The sequence below is a fragment of the Trichosurus vulpecula genome, chromosome 6 (genome assembly GCF_011100635.1).
Source record: "Trichosurus vulpecula isolate mTriVul1 chromosome 6, mTriVul1.pri, whole genome shotgun sequence".
Taxonomy (NCBI): Eukaryota; Metazoa; Chordata; class Mammalia; order Diprotodontia; family Phalangeridae; genus Trichosurus; species Trichosurus vulpecula.
Window position 1 is genome coordinate 107677955 of NC_050578.1, and position 19111 is coordinate 107697065.

Here is a 19111-nt window from a genome sequence, read left to right on the forward strand (position 1 = left end):
GTGTGTGTGTGTGTATGGTATACCCTTTGAACCAATATTTTTTATGTACTGGGGACGTGAATTATCATACAGAAGAAAAAAAAAGTTCTAAGTCCCTTTCCACTTTTAAACCCATGATCCTAAGATAACACGATCTTCAAAAATATATTCTTTTGGGGGGAAGAGGGGACAACCTGTGGTTTGACTGCCAGAAGCAATTCTTATAGAAGCCAAATCACAAGTCTGGTCTGGATCAGGAACCCTCCTCTACCAATGTAAATTAGCAGATGCCTGGCAACTTACAGTCTTAGTAGAGCACTGGCAATGTAAAGAACTTATCCAGAATCACAGCTGGTGTGTGTAAGAACCCTGTTCTTCCTGTCCGGGAGACTGACCCTCTAACCACTGCACCATGTAATTGAAGAGCACTAGAAAGCACGCAAATAACCAATGTTTTAGAAATACTTTGAAGCATTTTATTTCCCAGTGTACAGTAATTGGGGAGATTTGCATCCATCAAGTAGATCTTCTGACCTCAAAAATAACTGAGTTGCCCGAGCTCCTGACATCTTGCGTGAAATGGTTTCCCTTAAACTACATGTGTGAGAGGCCAAGGTCTCCATATCTTTTGATCATTTCCAGTCTCTTCCCACCTCCACCCCCCAAAGTAGCACAATTCAACCTTTAATTACTCGAGGCTAACAATGTTGTGCAGATCTGCAGAATTAAAATGAGCCTTTGAATGTCCTGATTCTCATTCCCCAGCTACCGGAATTCATACAAGAAGAACATTTGTATAGACATGCTACAACATGGCCATCATAAATCTTTCTGTGAGCTCTTCGCCCTCCTCAAGAAGTGGCACGCCTTGAGGGAAGCCGGAGGGATTCGGTCGATCTTCTGGATGCAGACTCCCCTGGAGGAGCTGCCTGAAAAACTGGACCAACTGTACTACTTCCTGACCAAGGCTGAGGATGCTGAGCTCACAGGTGAGCAGAGGCATCCTGGGGAGCTAGAGCCTCTGCAGGAGTGGCTTTGAGCCAGTGCCTGAGGGGAAATTCTGCATTGTTTCATAGAGGGACCAGAAACATTAAGGCAACTTAGCACATCTCTTCCTCAGTCAACTGGCTTTATAGTGTAAGGGAGGGAGAGAAGGAGGGAAGGAGAGAGAGGGGGTAGGGAGAGGGAAGAAGGGAGAGAAAGGGTCGGGGAGGGAGAAGAGGGAGAGGGGAGGCAGAAGGAGAGAACAGAGGAAAAGAAAGAGGAGAGGAGAGGGGAGGAGAGGAGAGGAAGAGGAAGAGGATTACCAGGTGGTCAGTATACCATCAGGGGTCCTGGTGACATCATTAGGAACCAGGGAAGAAATTGACGGTGCCTTGAGATTTCCCTATAACCTTTCAAAACATCGATGGTTTAGACTATACCTTAATTATGTGCTCAATCATCATTTTCCTTCCTTTGTAACCCAGTTATTGATTTTGACCCAACTGGGTTTATTTCTTGATGGAATTTCTTTTTGGTAGGCTGCTTTTACTTTTGTTCCTTAGATTTTGGGGGGTATATTTAAACCTGATAGTTATGAATAGTCAACATAACCAGAAGAAGTTGTGATTCACTTTAAGTAGAAGCCCTTTGTGAATCTCTCTGGCGCACATCACAAATTCTGCAGGACAGGTTCTTTTTTCCTGATACTTTCACTGATTTTTATATAATATCTATGTATGTATGTATGCATGTGTGTTTATATATATATGCATATATATATGCACGCACACACACATACATATACACACACGAGGCAGAATGCATGATATAGTGACTACAGAGCTAACCTCAGAGTCAGGAAGTCTGGGTTCCAGTCCTTCTTCTGATGGCATACTGCCTGTATGACCCTGGCAAAGTCACTAAACTTTTCAGCTTGTCAGGCCATTCTCTAATACCATAAATTGCATTATATTAATCTGCATTAGTAGGTGTTTCTTCACAGGGAAGGCCTTTTACATATGAAACCACAAGAGATGAGGAAGAGGAAGAAGAGAAGGAGGATGCATCTCTCTGTGGAATATACAAAACTCCTATCATAACCAGACAAGAGAATGATATCATTGTGACCGTCTGTTATTATGGCTGTTTTCTGGCTTGTTAGAGTTTTGCTTTAGGATTCTACAGTTATATGATTGGGACAGCTAAGTGGCCAAGATTGCCCAGACTGGGGTCAGGAAGACTCATCTTTCTGAGTTCAAATCTGGCCTCAGACACTTACTAGCTGTATGACCCTAGATAAAGTCACTTGACTCCATTTGCCTCAGTTTCCTCAAGTGTAAAATGAGCTGGAGAAGGAAATGGCAAACCACTCCAGTATCTTTGCTAAGAAAATTTCAGATAGGGTCACAAAGAATTGGGCACAGCTGAAACAACTGAACAACAAAAACAACAGTTGTGTAACTAGAATATCCAGTTGAAAAAACACTTATTAAATGTCCATTTGTTCTGTTTAAAACACTTTGCTCATGTCCTCCAGGTATGTGTTATAAGCGGTGAATCAGTCAACATGTGTTTATTAAATACCTATTGTATGCATTGTGTCAATCTGGAGAGAGAGGGGAGATAAAGAGTGAAAAAGAAAGAGATGGAGACTGAGTGACAGAAACAGAGACAGAGAAAGACAGAGAGATTGAGACAGAAAAAGAGAGTAAGACTCAATAGGTTTTAAAATAAATGGATTAATTGCAAATAACCCACTCTGGCTGCTCTGGCCAGTCCCCACTACTCACTTGGGCTAAAGGAGTATAAAGGTACTTATGTATCTTTACAAAGTGAGATTAGAAAATATCAGTAGCCCTCCTTATCAGTCATTGCTGAAATGGGAAATCATTTTGGGGGTAAATGAGTGGGAGGGGATTATTTTCAAACTTTTAAGGGTCTATTTGAGATGAGAATTTATCACCTCATGAAACTTCAAGGTTTTGCTTATATGTAACAGAATAACTATTTTGGTTTTAAAAATTTCCTTTGGAACCCTGGAGACCTGGGTCACTTTAATAATGAAGTTTGCAAGTCCCTTTAATATTCAAAAGCTGTCAGATAACCTTATCTTTGTTGAGAGCTTAGTACCACTGCCTCATTCCACAAGGCTCTTAAATTACCTTGCAGCCAGGTTTAGGGCATCATTCTGCATCTTTCAAAGAAAATCAGTTTTTCTCAAGAACTACAGAGTATTAGCACTGGAACAGCCTTTCTGATTGGGACCTAGTGAGAATCATGTTTATGCCCTGAAGAATAAATATGAGCTTTTTCAAGTGTCCCTCCCTGCCCCACCCCCCAAAATGGCAGTGAATCTTTAATGTCAGAACTTTGTGGTGGAAACTTCCTTCCAACTAGCTATGGCTATGATAAGAAATCCCTGGCAATGTCATCCAACATCCATATATGCTCTTATGATAGTGATCACACAGTTGAGGGGACATACAGAAGAATGGAATAAAATTACTGGTTTTTTGTTGTTCAGTCAGTCACGTCCCACTCTTTGTGACCCCATTTTGGGTTTTCTTGGCAGAGATACTAGAATGGTTTGCCATATCCTTCTCCAGCTCATTTTACAGATGAGGAAACTGAGGCAAACAGGGTGAAGTGACTTGCCCAGGATCATACAGCTAGTAAATGTCTGAGACCAAATTTGAACTCAGGTCTCACTGACTCCAGGCCCAGTTCTTTATCCACTAAACCATCTAGTTCTGTTGTGACCTGCTTTGTATAGGGCTTCTGACAATTGCTACCTGTGTGATCTTAGGACTGTCACCCTCTCTATGCTTTAGTTTCCTCATCTTTAAAATGAGGCAGTAGACTAGATGGCCTCTGTGGTCCCTTCCAGCTCTGTATCTGTGATATCCTCTATACCCCCATCATGGCAACACAAGACGATGTCACGTGTTCACAATCCATAGGTACAAGCTCACCTTTAGAGATGCAAGCTCTGATGCCTACCCTAAAGGAGAAAATTGTGAATGATATTTCATAGTCAGCAATACTTTCTATGAGACAAGAAGACACGGATGCCGATTAAGATTTTCCAGATGAGAAAAAGAAAGAGTAATACATTTGCAAAAAAGAAAAACATTTTTGGATTCAAGATACAGAATGAGACATAACATTTTGGGATATGATGAATGTTGGAATTTGTTTTGCTTGACTATGCATATTTTTATAAGTTTTATTTCTTTTCCATGGTAGAGGAGGGATATTGAGAGAGAAGGAAAATAAATGCTTGTTAATTGAAAAAAAAATTAATTTGAAAAAGCCACATCATTAATAGTTGGAGATGTTGAATATATTGCTTTCTTAGGTCAACCTAACCATCCTTTTGTTTCCTCTTGCTTTTAGAAGCAAAAGATTTTTCCCTGGTGGGGGGGGGGTGTGGTGTGGGGAAAGGGAGAGGGTTTGAAGAGAAGACTTATGTATTTCAATTTCCTCTCTACTTTCTTCATATGCATCATCCTCATGTCATGGTTGAGAAACATTGCTTTCTCTGAAACCTATAAACACTTTTCAGGCCTCCATCAGAAAAAGGGTCAGGGCGGGGGGGCAAATGATAATGTATCAGGCTACTTACTTCCCAAGGGATGGAAAGCATTACTGGATGAGAGTGTCCTATTCTATGCCTCACCCAGGTGCTTAGGTGTTAACGCTGTGGTTTTTAATAGGTCATTTTGTTTTAGTTTGTTGGATAAAATGTATTCCCTTAGTGATTTGGCTCTTTTTTTGGGTCCTTCAGTGTGTTTATTGGCTACTGATATTAGGCATGGTATTCATCCTCTGCATTGTCCACCTTAAAGTCATTTCATTTTTATCATTAGTAACCTTTTTAATTGGGAAGGGGTAAGGAGTATTCTTTTTTAAAAATTTCAATTAACATGTATTTTTCTCCCTCCCACCTTTGTCTCTCCCCAAATGAAAAAAAAAGAAAAAGGGAAAAGAAAAAACCTTGTAACAAATATGCATAGTCAAGAAAAACAAAATCCTACACTGGTGGCCATGTCCACAAATGCATATTTCGACCTGCATCATTAGCCCATCACCTCTGCCAGGAGATGGTTGTGTAGACAGCATGTTTCCTCCTCCATTCTCTGGAATAATGGTTGACCCTTGTGTTGATTCTCAAGTCTTTCAAAGTCATTTGTGTTTACTATGTTGTTATCATATAAATCTTTCTCCTTGCTTGACTCACTTTACTCAGCATCAGTTCATGCAAGTCTTGCTAGTTTTTTTAAACCATGTATTTTGTTATTTCTTATGGCATATTAGTATTGTATCATATTCATATGCCACAGTTCAATCAGCTATTCCCTAGCAGATGGGCACCCCTCCGTTTCCCATAAATATTTTTGCGCACATGATTCTTTTTCTTCTTTCTTTGATCTCTTTGGGTATTACTGGGTCAAAGGGTATTCACAGTTTACCAATTTGAGAGGCATAGTTCTAAATTGCTTTCCAGAATAGCTAGTACCTTTTAACATTTACTAACAAAAGAAATTCATTCAATATGTAAAACTTGTCAAGTCATCTTATGGAAATTTTAATTCGTGATACAATATTACTTTGTTTCCTGTTGTATCTAATAGAGACCAATAGAGCTGGTACAGGATTTGTAATCAGGAATACCTGAGTTCAAATCCTGCTTCAGGCACTTGCTAGCTATGTGACCTTGGGCAAGTCACTTAACTTCTCTTTGCCTCAGTTTCCTCATCTGTAAAATTAGGATGATAATAGCACCTACTTCGCAGGGTTGTTGTAAGCATAAAATAAAATAACATATATAAAGCATTTTGCAAACCTTAAAATGTTACACAGGATATCCCAAAAGTCTCATTGCAGTGTTAAGCTTCAGCTTAAAGACTCTTGGGACACTGTATGAATGCTAGCCATGTGCACAGAGATGTCTGTGTACATTAGGGGGATTGTAATTTCATTCGTATAATTAACTCCCAATGTGAAAATTTCTTCTATAAATGCAGATCAGCAACCTATATATAACTTTTAGTTTTAGAAAGTTAATTGGTCTGGGCACTTGTTTTGTTGTTTCATTTTTGTCTTTGTGACCCCTTCTGGGGTTTTCTTGGCAACGATACTGGAGGGGTTTACCATTTTCTTCTCCAGCTTATTTTACAGGTAAGGAAACTGAGGCAAACAGGGTTAAGTGACTTGCCCAGGGTCACACAGCTAGCAAGTGTCTGAGGGCAGATTTGAACTCAGAAAGATGAATCTTCCTGGTTCCAAGCCCAGTGCTCTGTGCATTATGGTGCCACCTAGCTGCTCTAGACACAGAGAGGTTAAATGACTTGCCCAAAGTCACAGTGCACTAGTATATATGAGAAGTAAGATTTGAACCTAGGTTTCCTATATTCTGAGGCCAGCTTTCTATCTAATATGTCATGCCACCTCACATTTATTCATTCCTATTTGGAAAATTTCTTAACCTTTTTGAAAACAGGCACTAAAAGTCACTACTTAAGTTTGTCATTTGGAGGGGATATTAAATTAGCTGTTAAACAGATGTTTACAAGTTATTCTGTTGTTATGTATTAATAATGGAGTTTATTTATGTTTGTTTTCTGTCCATTTTAAGATCACTATGAAGAAATGTACAATAACCTATATGCTTTGGCCTGTTACTTCAACAACCCAGATGACAAGTGGTTGAGGAATTACTTTTATGAACGATGCTTTAATATTGCTAAAATGATCAAGGCCGATGGTGGGAGAAAGGAAGCGGAAGCCTACTCACACATGGGTCTTCTCTATGAGGAAAATGGTGAGTAAGATCTGGAGAGTCTGTAAACAGAGCCATCCCTAGAATCAAGATGATCGCCCTGCTCCCCGTGCTTGGGGGGCCATGAAGTAGTAGCAAGGAGGGAGCTAGCAAAACAGGAGGAGGAGGTGATAATATCGCTGTTAATGGGGAAAGGGCTCTGGACTCCTTTAAGTGAGGCATGAATGAAAAGGAATAATAGCATGAGTGGGGCCAAAGGGGGCTATCATTAAGGAAAGAGTGCTTTCTGCCTATCTCATGGCTTCCGCCCATCTCCCAGGATTCACTTCCCATTGAAAGGTCCTGCCCTACCAGCTATATCCCTTCCCCATCCTCAGGGTTTGCCCAACATGACTACACCCACTTAAGATGAACAGTCTTTTGCATTGTCCCCACAACTGAATTTGCCCTAAATGCCACAATTCTAATTTCACCTCTTCTCTAAAGTGATATGAATATTACTTTGTAGAAATAACATATAATTATGTATCTTCTAGAAATCAATCACAAGACTGAATTTACCCCTTGGGTACTATTATTTCTTTTTTTTTTAATTAAGACATTTTATTTTTAATTTACAACACTCAGTTCTGCATGATTTTGAGTTCAGATTTTCTTCCTCCCCCTCCCCACTCCTCTCCCAGATGGCATGTAATCCTATATATCTTCTACATACACCTTTGCATTAAACTTATTCACATAATAGTCAAGTTGTAAAAAAGAATTATGACCAATGGAATGAATCATGATAAAGAAGAAACAAACAAAAAAAGAAAAAAAAAGGAGAGCAAACAGTTTGCCTCAATCTGCATTCAGACTTGTTCTTTGTCTGGATGTAGACAGCTCTCTCCATCATGAGTCCTTTGGAGTTGTTTTTGAACATTGTATTGCTGAGAAGAGAGAAATCTATCAAGGTTAGTCATCACAGAATCAGTATATCTGTGGTTGTGTATAATGCTGATTAGAGAAATGCAAATCAAGACAACTCTTAGGTACCACATCTCTCCTGTCAGATTGGCTAACATGACAAAACAGGAAAATGATAAATGCTGGAGAGGATACGGGAAAATTGGAACACTGTTACATTGTTGGTGGAGTTGTGAACTGATCCAGCTATTCTGGAGAGAAATTTGGAACTATGTCCAAAGGATATAAAACTGTGCACACCCTTTGACCCAGCAATACCACTTCTAGGGTTGTATCCCAAAGAGATCACACAAGTGGGAAAAGGACCCATATGTACAAAAATATTTATAGTGGCTCTTTTTGTAGTAGCAAAGAATTAGAAATCATGGGGATGCCCATCAATTGGGGAATGGCAGAACAAGTTGTGGTATATGAAGGTAATGGAATACTGCTGTGCTATAAGAAATGGGGAAGATACAGACTTCATAATAACCTGGAAAAACCTACATGATATAATGCTGAGTGAGCGGCATTATTACTTCTTAAAACTTCCATGCCCAGCCATAATCACAAAGGTAGCTTTAATATAATTATCTGTATTTCCATTCTTACTCTCCTCATGCTGTATGTTTTCTTTTTTTATTTTTTTTTTTGGATGCAATTGGGGTTAAGTGACTTGCTCAGGGTCACATGGCTAGTAGTGTCTGAGGTTGGATTTGCACTCAGGTCCTCCTGACTCCAGAGCCAGTGCTCTATCCACTGTACCACCGAGTTGCTCCAGTATGTTGCCTTTTGAGCCAGTTCTTTTTCCCTTCAAGGCTGCCTTCATTGATCTTATCAATCTTATTTCTCCAGTACAAAAATGATGGATTCAGCTAAGCAGTGTAATTTTTCTTTAGGGCTCTCAATGCATTAGACCTGGGTCTATCAGCAGGGATGACATATAGTTTTTTTAATTAGATTTTTAAAGAATCACTCATTTTCTTTCCCTTTCCAACTAGAAAACAAAACCTAACCCCAGTAATAAGTATGCATAGACAGGCAAAATAAATTCCTGCTTTGGCCAGGTTCCAAAAACACATGTCTCATTTTGCATATTTGGTCCATCTCCTATCCCTCAAGACATGGGGAGTGGTATTCTTCATCATCAGTGCTGTGGTTCGTAACTGTTTTGATTGGAGTTCTTTGGTCTTTCAGAGTTGTTTGTTTTAACAATGTTGGTATTGTATAAATTGTCATTCTGGTTCTGCTCACTCCTCTCTGCATCAGTTAATAAAGGTCTTCCTATGTTTCTCTGAAACACTCCTATTCATTATTTATTATGGCACAATTCTATTCCATGCCATTCATCTACCTACCATATTTTGTTCAGGCTTTTATGCTTCAAATATCACCTTTTAATTTTTGTGAGATTTTAAAGATGATTATTCACTTAAAGTATAATAACAATTGGCAATATACTTCAGAAATATCCCAGACTGGGAAATTATCATCTAAAACCTTCAGAAAACAAGATTTATTGGTCAGGGCAGAAGAGATGACCCTAGAGAAAGGTTAGACATGAGACTGTGCAAATTTAGATTCCGCCACTGTTTATCAGTCACCAATTATGTGCAGAACACTATGCTGAGTATTGGGGAAGAAGAATCCAAAGATTGGATATAACATGAACTCTACATCCAAGATGCTCATGGTAGCACTTGTATAGGAATGGGGGGAAGACAGTGCTTCAGAAAATCAGGGTGACGATGGCGGATGGGCCAGCATGGAGAGTATAACAGACCATTACACTCATCTAGATGTGAGACTCATGAAAACAGTATGAATGATTTTACCCTGCTGTTTAAAAATAAATATCTTTCCAGGACTTTATAGGGTTGTCAAAATTTTGATAAATTATTTCCTTAGAATCATTATTTATGCCAATTTTACAATTTAATAAAAATTATAGGTTTTTTATTTTCTAAAAGCATATACTTTTAAAGTTTTAAAACTCAGTTACAAATATTCCCTCCTCTAATGGGATAGTGGAAACATTGAATTTAGAGTCCAAAGGCACGGGTTAGAATCCGGACTTCGACACACTCCTTCATGTGACCTTGGGCAAGTAATTGAGCCCCTGAAAATCTGTTTCTTTATTCCTAAAATGAAAGGATTGGCCTAAGTGCTCTTCAAGGTTTCTCTCTGCTCTGAATTGTATTATGCTGTAATTACTAGACAAAAGATCTCTCCTTAGTGGACACACAGTGACGTGTCTTATCACTAATAAGGGGGAAATCGGTGGCTGGCAGTCAGTCTCCTTGGTGTTTTTTTAATGACATATTAGAATATTATAGCTAATTAAACTAATTAAGTTATTTTGATGATTAATAAGTATTCTGTATAGACATTTTACTTAAATATAATCTGGACTGTTCAGAGTGTTTTTAATAATCTTCCATGTTATTATTATCTATCTATCCAGGGATTTATACTAATATAAACAGTGCTGACATATGTTTAACATCTGGCTCTCCAAAAAACAATGTTCTCATGACACACTTTTACATTTAATATGTGGTATTTACATTTTCTGCACCCCTTTCTTAAGTCTAGACTATCAACACATCAATCATTTGTACCCTGGTTTAACGCATTTGCCAGTTTCTGGAGTAAAAATGCCCGCACTGAAAATTTAACCATCAGCTCTCATGAGCCAGTATGAGCTGCCTCCAGCATGCCTCTGATTATAGATCTTTTCTAAAAAAAGAAAGCCTCTTTTAAGTGTGAAAGTTGGGTTAGTCACTTGGCCTCACTGAGGTTGTTTCCTCTTCTGCTAAGTGAAGGGCTTGATATAGATGGCCTCTGATAACCCTGATGACTCTTGTTCTACTTATCTATTCAAAAGGAAGGAATAGCATATAGGGCTATGAGTTCACGGATTGCCTTTTAAAGTGTAAGAAGACCCAAGAGCAAACATGGTTGATGCTAAAGGATGCTCTTGAGGTTGAAAAGGTAGCATGGCCATCAGATTAAGGAAGACTTTGAATGCCAAACTGTGGGGTGTGAATTTAATTTAAGCACAGCCTATGAGAGCCATGCAAGGTTCTTGAGCAGAGGAGTGATATGATGTTAGATGTATGCCCCTGACTTGCTTTCTCCTTTGCCTGCTTCTCTAGGATCTTGCCCTTCATTATGAATTCCCAGGCTGGCTTGGAAAATACCTTTCCCCAGAAGTATCTCACAAAGCAGTCCAGTTTCTCTGAAAAGAAATTGATATCCATATTAGGAAAAATTAAAAAAAATTTGATTTCTTCCCAAATAGAATGCTGTACCCATAGAGACAGAATTTTCAGCTGGACCTTACAGCTAGCTGTTTCAAGCCCCTGGGTTGCTCTTCATTCATTAATGCATTCATCCATTCATTCATCAAGCATTTTCAAGTACCTTTTTGGTGTCCGACCTATACTAGGGACTCCTGTACAGAGACAAAAACAAAACAGTCCCTTTTCTCAAAGACCTTACATTCTATTAGGGTAAATAACGTGAACACAGATAAATAAATATAAAGTACATTCAGAGTTAACAGGAAGTAATTCCCAGGTTCAGCCACTCAAATATAGTTTAGGCACGGAGATCTGGCTATGTGTAAGAAAATTGTGCCAAACCCCAATCCCCTGCCTTTTAAAAACATTTAGGAGACTGGTTAAGTGGGAAGGAAGGAGGAAGGGAGGGAGGGAGGGAGAGAGGAAGGAATGGAGGGAGGAAGGAAGGAAGGAAGGAAGAAAGGAAGGAAGGAAGGAAGGAAGGAAGGAAGGAAGGAAGGAAGGAAGGAAGGAAAGGAGAGAGGGAGAGAGAGAGGGAGGAAGGAAGGTTGGTTTTATTAAGTGCCTGCTATGTGCTAGGCACGGCTCTAAACATCTTACAAATATTATTTCATTTGATCCTCAGAAGTGGGTGCTATTATTATCCCAATTTTACAGTTAAGGAAATTGAGACAGTCAGAAGGTAAGTGAGTTGCCTAGAGTCGCACAGCTAGTAAACGTCTGAGGCCAGGTTTGAACTAAGGTCTTCTTGACTCCAGGCCTCAAAATACATTTAAAATATATGTTAGCACTAAGAAAAAAAATAGTTTGTGATTTACTTATAAGATGCTATGGGCCAAACTCAGGCATTTACCATATGGCAGGTTCTATGTTAGAAGTTAGAGTTGTGAGATCAAAATCAACATAATACCACATTTGGATAAGTTAACATATGAGGTGTTTTTTTTTCTTTTCTGGGGAAGTCTAGACAACCTGACGTATTGGAGAGAGTTCTGAGCCACAATCAGAAATACCTGGGTTCAAATCCCACTTCATCCACTTACTAGTATGGTGACCATAGACATAGACTTTTAACTTCGCTGTATCTCAGGAGACTCCCTTAAGCCTTAGCTAATAAGTTATGAACTAGCTGTGAGTTCATTCTTGACATACTGACATGACGCGCCGTTTATGAGAATTAGTATCAATGATTCATCAAAGTGTAATTTAGCCAGTCTTTGTTCTTTAATGTAAAAAGAGACAAAAATAGCTTTGTGAGACAATTCTGATCATTGACCCTCTGCTAACTCTGACTAGAGATCAAATACCTGATATTACTGGTAATGATTCACTAAAGGAAATATGTGGAAAAATTATTTCCCCAATACAGAATTTTTATGGTGAGGATGATGGCTGAAATAAATCTTCACCTGTTTACAAAATCAAGAGAAGCTGTTGTCTAGGTAGTCTTAAAAATCATAAGCACAAAAGCCTTGTTTTAATAGAAAAAATGAAAATATCTATGAAACATGATTTAAAATGGAATCTATCTGAAAAATAAGTTCTGGGTTAGGTGAGCCTTCTGTGTCCTTGCAGCTCTAAATTGCTCTGACTTTCCTGACTTGGCTTTCCCAATCCATCCCCTCTTCTTCTTGCCCTTCTACATCTTATTCTGCCAGTACTGGCTCCTGAAGAGGAGAAACAGTTCTTTCTTTCATTAACCACCAACATGGGACAGGTTAACATCCAGAACAATTGAATCCCAAAGTCCACATCCTACTTAAGATTTAAGCTAGATAATTATGTTTACTTTTCTTCATCTAGTTGTGGCTGCCTATACTTTGGCGCTCTCTCTCTCTCTCTCTCTCTCTCTCTCTCTCTCTCTCTCTACATATATATATATATATATATATGTAGATAGATATATAGATAGATAGATAGACATAGATATAGATATATACACACATACACAGACACACACACACACATATATTCAGGGTGTTCCTAAAGTCTGGACACATAGGCAAAAATGCATATTTTCAAGAAATGAAATGAATGAAATTTTTATTTGATTGGAATATTAATAAATAATACCTTCAATAGGATTTCCATCATTTGTGATGCAAAGGTTGATGAGCTTTGCCAGATTCATGTGAACTCGCAATAACTCCACATTGCCATCAATTGCCTATGTGTCCAGACTTTAGGAACACCCTGTATTTTATTTTTATATATGTGTGTGTGTGTATGTATATATGTATGTATGTATATATGTGTATATACAAACACATATATTCACACACATATACATGTATATATACACACGTGTATGTGTATGTATGCCTACATGTGTGTGCATGCATATGTATACACATGCATAAACACTTATATGTGAGGAAGGAAGATCCAAGGAAGTAATTCCCAGGTTCAGCTACTCAGATGTAGTTTAGGCATGAAGATCTGGGTAGGTGGAAGAAAATTGTGCTAAACCCCAATCCCCTGCCTTTTAATAACATTTAGGATACTGGTTAAGTGGGAGGAGGGAAGGAAGGACGGAGGGAAGGAAGGACGGGAGGGAGGAAGGAAGGAAGGAAGGAAGGAAGGAAGGGAGGAAGGAGGGAAGGAAAGGAGGGAGGAAGGAAGGAAGGAAGGAAGGATGGAGGAAGGAAGGAAGGAAGGAAGGAAGGAAGGAAGGAAGGAAGGAAGGAAGAAAGGAGGAAGGAAGGAAAGAAGGAAGGAAGGAAGGAAGGAAGGAAGGAAGGAAGGAAGGAAGGAAGGAAGGGAGGAAGGAAGGAAGGAGGAAGGAAGGAAGGAAGGAAGGAAGGAAGGAAGGAAGGAAGGAAGGAAGGAAGGAAGGAAGGAAGGGGAAGGGAAGGAGGGAGGGAGGGAGGGATCCAATGATCTAAGACAATTCCAAAGGACTCATGATGAAAAATGCTGTCCACATCCAGAGAGAGAACAGATTGAGTCTTAAGGCAGATGGCAAAGATTATTTTTCACTTAATTTTTTTGTGTTTTTTTTCTTTTGGTCTGTCTTCTTTCTTGACTATTATGGAAATATGTTTTGCATGATTGCACATATATAACCTATAGCAAATTGCTTACCTCTAAGGGAGGGGTGCAGGGAGTGAGAAGGGAGGGGAAAAACATTTGGAGCTCAAAATTATTTTTAAATGAACGTTAAAAATTGTCTTGACATATGATTGGGAAAATGTAATACCATATAAAAATAATATATATAGACATTTTAAAAAAGCAAAAGTATAGGTAGCAAGAACTAGGTGAAAAAAAGGAAACAGACATATGTTTGTATGCATGTGTATGTATATATACACACACATATATACGTTTACTTTTCTTCATACATATTTATATGTTACATATGTTTAGATTTAAATGTCTACTTTTTAAAGGAGCAAAAATGTAGGTAGCAACAGCCAGATGAATAAAAGTAAGCGTAATGGGAGAGGGGAGACATGTGAGTTCATTTTTTATGAGAAACTGTAGGCGTGCTAACTTCTGAAGTCCTAGAAGATCGACTGTTTTAATCCTAAACAAGTCAAGGCGACAAGTATTTATTGAGCATTCCTAGTTCACACATTGAAGGTGAAAAATGGTCCCTGCCCTCAAGGAACTTGAAATCTAATAGAGGAAGCGAGGGTGAGGAGCGTTTAATGAATATAGATGTAGAGACAGAAACGTATCACCATTGCATTGCTGTACATTGTAGAAATGGAAACGACTATTGAGACATCCAGCGTAAGTGGTTTTCTTTCTTGTTTTAAAGTAAAAAATGGTCATCATAAATGTAATAATTATCAACAAGAACAAGCAACCAAGTAATGAATAAAGTCAGTGCTAGCGTTCTTGGGAGGTTTCGTCTGCTGTTTTAACTCTTAATCTTTAAGAAACAAATGCTCGCAGTATATCTGCTAACTTTCCTTTTAAATGATAGTGGCATCTATTTGAAAGCTGGGAGGTTTCCCATTAGCCACTTTTCCCCAAATTAGAATTTATATCCTGCAACATCCTAGACTTTAAAGTCCTAGCATCATCCATCTAGAACTGGAAGAAACCTGAGAGGACACTGGATCCAACCCCCTGTTTTATGGATGAGGAAGCTTGACCCCAGGAAAGGTTAAATGTTATGTCCAGGGTCACGCAGTAAGTATCTGGGGCATGATCCAAACCCATTTCTTTCTGACACTTTAATATAACATAAGTGCCCCACCTACTGTACTATGTTGGGCCATTAAGAGCCGCCATGCTACACACAAGTGTAACAAACCCTGACCAGATTGTCTTTCATCTTTGAGAAAGGCTGAGAGGTCACATTAAATGGGTGAAAGGTCTAAATGGGCAAAAGGTCAAGGTATGATCTTTCTACCTGATCTATAGTGTAAGGACAGCTAGGTGGCCCACTGGGTAGAGCCCACCACTTGGAGTCAAGAAGACCTAGGTTCAAATCGAGTCTCAGAAAGTTTACTAGCTGGGTAGGTTTCTTATTCTCCCTTTACCTCTGTTTGCTCATCTGTGAAATGGGGATAATAACAGCACCTATCTTTCAGGGTTGTTATGAGGAGAAGATGAGATAGTATTTGTGAAGCACTTGACAGAGTACTGTACTGACTCATAATACGTGCTATATATGGGTGTGTGTGTATGTATATGTGTACATACATATATATGCCAGCTATTATTGTTTTTATTTGTGCCTATAAGTGTTTAGCATGGGGGGTGGGGGAGGATTTAATTTAATTCACCAAGGATTTATAAGCACCTATGTAAGATGCTGAGGGTATAATGACCAAAAGAAAATGGTCCCTGCCCTCAAGGAACTTACCCAGCTACTAGGAGTTTCCATCCTCAGATAAGGCAATATAACATAGATACACAATATTGGGTGGGGTGGGAGGGAAGTAGTACTAACAACTGGAAAGATCAGAAAGGGTAGTCTGCAAGAAAAGACCCTGAGGCTCAGCCTTGAAGGAAGTGAGCATTTCCAAGAGGCCAATGTGAGGAAGGGAAAACATTCCAGGCTTGGGGGATAACCTTCTTAAGGTCCAAAGGCAAGGGATAGACCATCTTGTGTGGGAAAAGCCAAATGGGTTTGTTTGACTGGAATGTAGAGTATGAAAGGGGAAATGATGTGAAATAAGTATGGAGATACAGGCTGGGGCTAGATTGTTAAGGGCTTTAAATGTCAAACAAAGGAATTTGTATTTTTTTTTATCCTAGAGATAGTTGAGGGTTATTGAAGGTTCATGAGCAAAGGAGTGATATGGTCAGATCTGTGTTTTAGGAAGATTATTTCAGCACCCACATGAAAGATGGAAGATGGGGAAGGTGAGACTTGAGACAGAATTATCAGTTAGGAGGGTATTATAATGGTCCAGCTGAGGGATGATAAAAGACTGAAATAGGGTGCTAGTTGTATTAGTGAGGAGAAAGGGATAAATGGGAACAATATGGCGGAGGTAACAGTGACAAGACTTGGCAAGTGATTGGATATAGAGATGAAGAAGAATGAAGAATAGTGGATGACCCAAAAATTGGGAAACTGAGAAGGATGGTGCCATTGATAGAAATGGAGATGGGGTGGGAAAGAGGGGCAGATTTAGAGATGGTGAGTTCTGTTCTGGATCTGTTGAACCTGAGATGCCCCTAGAACTTCCAGATAAAGATATTTAGCAGATAGAAGGTGGCCTGTGACTGGAGCTTGAGAGAGAGAGATCATGGAGGGTTATATAGATTTGAGAGTAATCTCCACAGAAATTACAATTAAACATATTGATGCTGATGACATCATTAAGGAAAAGAGTGTAAGGAGAGAAGATGGCCTAGAACGAAGCCTTGGCATACAGCCATGTTTAAGGGACAGGATAAAATGATGTGCTAGTGAAATACACTGAGAAGAAGTCAGATAGGTAGAAGAAGAACAGGAAGAGAGAGTTATCACAAAAGTCCACAAGAGTCTCTAAAAAGGTAGCTGATCAACAATGATAAACAAATGTCCTTAGCTTGAAGGAGGCTAAAGAGAATGAGGGCCTAGGAAAGGCCACTGAATTTAGGAATTAAGAGTTGTCGATACTTTATGCATTAACATTAATTAATTTGCATTTAAATTGTCATTAAGCAAGTCAATTATGCATAAAAACAGATTGCATTTTAAAGAAATCATTTAATTTTAAATAAAGAAACCATTGGAAACTTTGGAGAGGGCAGAGCCAGCAAAGTAGCCAGGTCATGCAATGAACATTTATTGAAATTTTACAGTAAATCACTGTGTTAGGCAATAAAAGATATACAAAAATAGGGAGGACCCACACTCCTTGAAGGAGTTTGCAATCCAATATCAGTGATTAAGAAAAATCCTCAAAAAATTATAATGCAAAGCAGAATATGATAAATACCTAAGAAAGGTAGAAAATAAGAGTATGAAAATTTGCAGAAGGAAAAAGTCACTTTCAGTAGGAAGAGAGATTAGGGAAACTTCATAGACATGTTTGAACTGAATCTTGAAGGATGGCTATGAATTCAACAAGCAGAGATAGACTTCAAGGTATTCTAGGTGTGAGCAAAAAGGATGGGACTGGGAAGACCGTGCTATGTTTGGGGAAGGGGACAGTTGTATTTATTTAGGCAGAGGTTTTTAAACTGAGATCCATGAACTTGCTTTTTTAAAAATACATTTTAGCAACTATATTTCAATATAATTTGCTTCCTTTGTGATCCTGTGGATTTTATTTTATGCACTTAAAAACATCATTCAGAGAAACAGGCTTCACCAGACTGCCAGAGGGGTCTGTGTCACCAAAAATGGTGAAGAACCCTTCATCTAGAATGTAGAGAATGTGACAAGTAATCATGAGCGATAGAGCTGCAAAGGTAGGTTGGAGACAGTTATGAAGGGCTAAGGATTATGGACTTTATTCAGGAGGCACTCAGAAGTTATCAAGGGTTTTTGAACTCGGGAATGGCATGATCAGAGCTGTGCATTGGGAAAATTAGTTTGGCAGTGATATGTAGGATACATTATAGAGAAGTCAAGAATGGAGGCAAGAATCCCAGTTAGAAGATTATTTAGATGGTGCATGAAGGTTAATGAGGGCCTCATCTTGGTTGGCAGTGGGAATGGAAGGAAAGAGACAAATGTTAGCAAATGTTTATGGGAGTAAATATATATGTGTGTGTGTGTGTGTGTGTGTGTGTGTGTGTGTGTGTGTGTATACACACACATGATTTGGTGACTGATTCATTGTGGGGGGTAAAATATATATGATTTGGTGACTGATTCATTGTGGGGGGTAAAGGAGAGGAAGGAGTCAAAGAATGTCAACATTTCTGAACCTGTGTGACTGAGAGAATGGTGGTACCGTTAACAGAAATAGCGAAATAAAGAGGACAATCAATTTGTGGGGTAGAGGGGCTGACAATGATGAGTACTGGTTCAAACAAACTGAGTGAGAAGCCAGAGTGGAGATTTGCAATCATGGTTCTGTAATTTGGATTGGAGGCTAGAGCTGGACAAATTTAAGGCTGTGGGAAAGAGGTAAGCTGTACTAAGAGAGAAAGTATATATAGAGAAAAGTGACAGAGCCTTGGGGAACAATCAGTTAACATGTCCCCAAAGTCATCTCATTCAAGGAAAAGTCTTTTGGTATGTATCTTTGGGAATCTAGAATGATGGCAGTGCCCATTCTTTATTCATGGCTTTGAGAATTATTACTGGCTACATCTGTCTGTCATTTGTATATCTGTCCACTCTATCTACCTATCTATCTGTCTATCTATCTATCTACCATCTGTCTACCTATCCACTCATCCATCCATCCATCATCCATCCATCTGTCCATCTATCTATCTGTCTGTCTGTCTATCTATCCAACCAACCAGCTTCTTGTGCAATTTCCATCAACTTAACCTTTATATCTTTCTTACCTACATATGATGAAGGAAATATTAAAACACAGCCTATCCCCTTTTATGAAAGTGTCACTTCCATAAATACAGTGTTAATAAGAAGGACATGAATGCAAGATGACAGAATATCTAGGTAGTTGCTGAGGTAGGGCTAGTGTAACAGGATAGAAATTTTTAAGTCAATAAACACATTGACTTCATCAGGCAAAAGCCT

General features: G+C 38.9%; 1 protein-coding gene across 1 annotated transcript in view; it reads left to right on the forward strand.

Moving 5' to 3' along the window:
- Positions 1-19111, forward strand: part of TTC29 (tetratricopeptide repeat domain 29) — a 168909-nt gene that overhangs the window by 44281 nt on the left and 105517 nt on the right. The window contains exons 3-4 of the mRNA XM_036764998.1: positions 745-968; positions 6602-6787. Coding sequence (XP_036620893.1) covers positions 745-968; positions 6602-6787 — 410 coding nt within the window. The remainder of the gene's footprint in view (positions 1-744; positions 969-6601; positions 6788-19111) is intronic.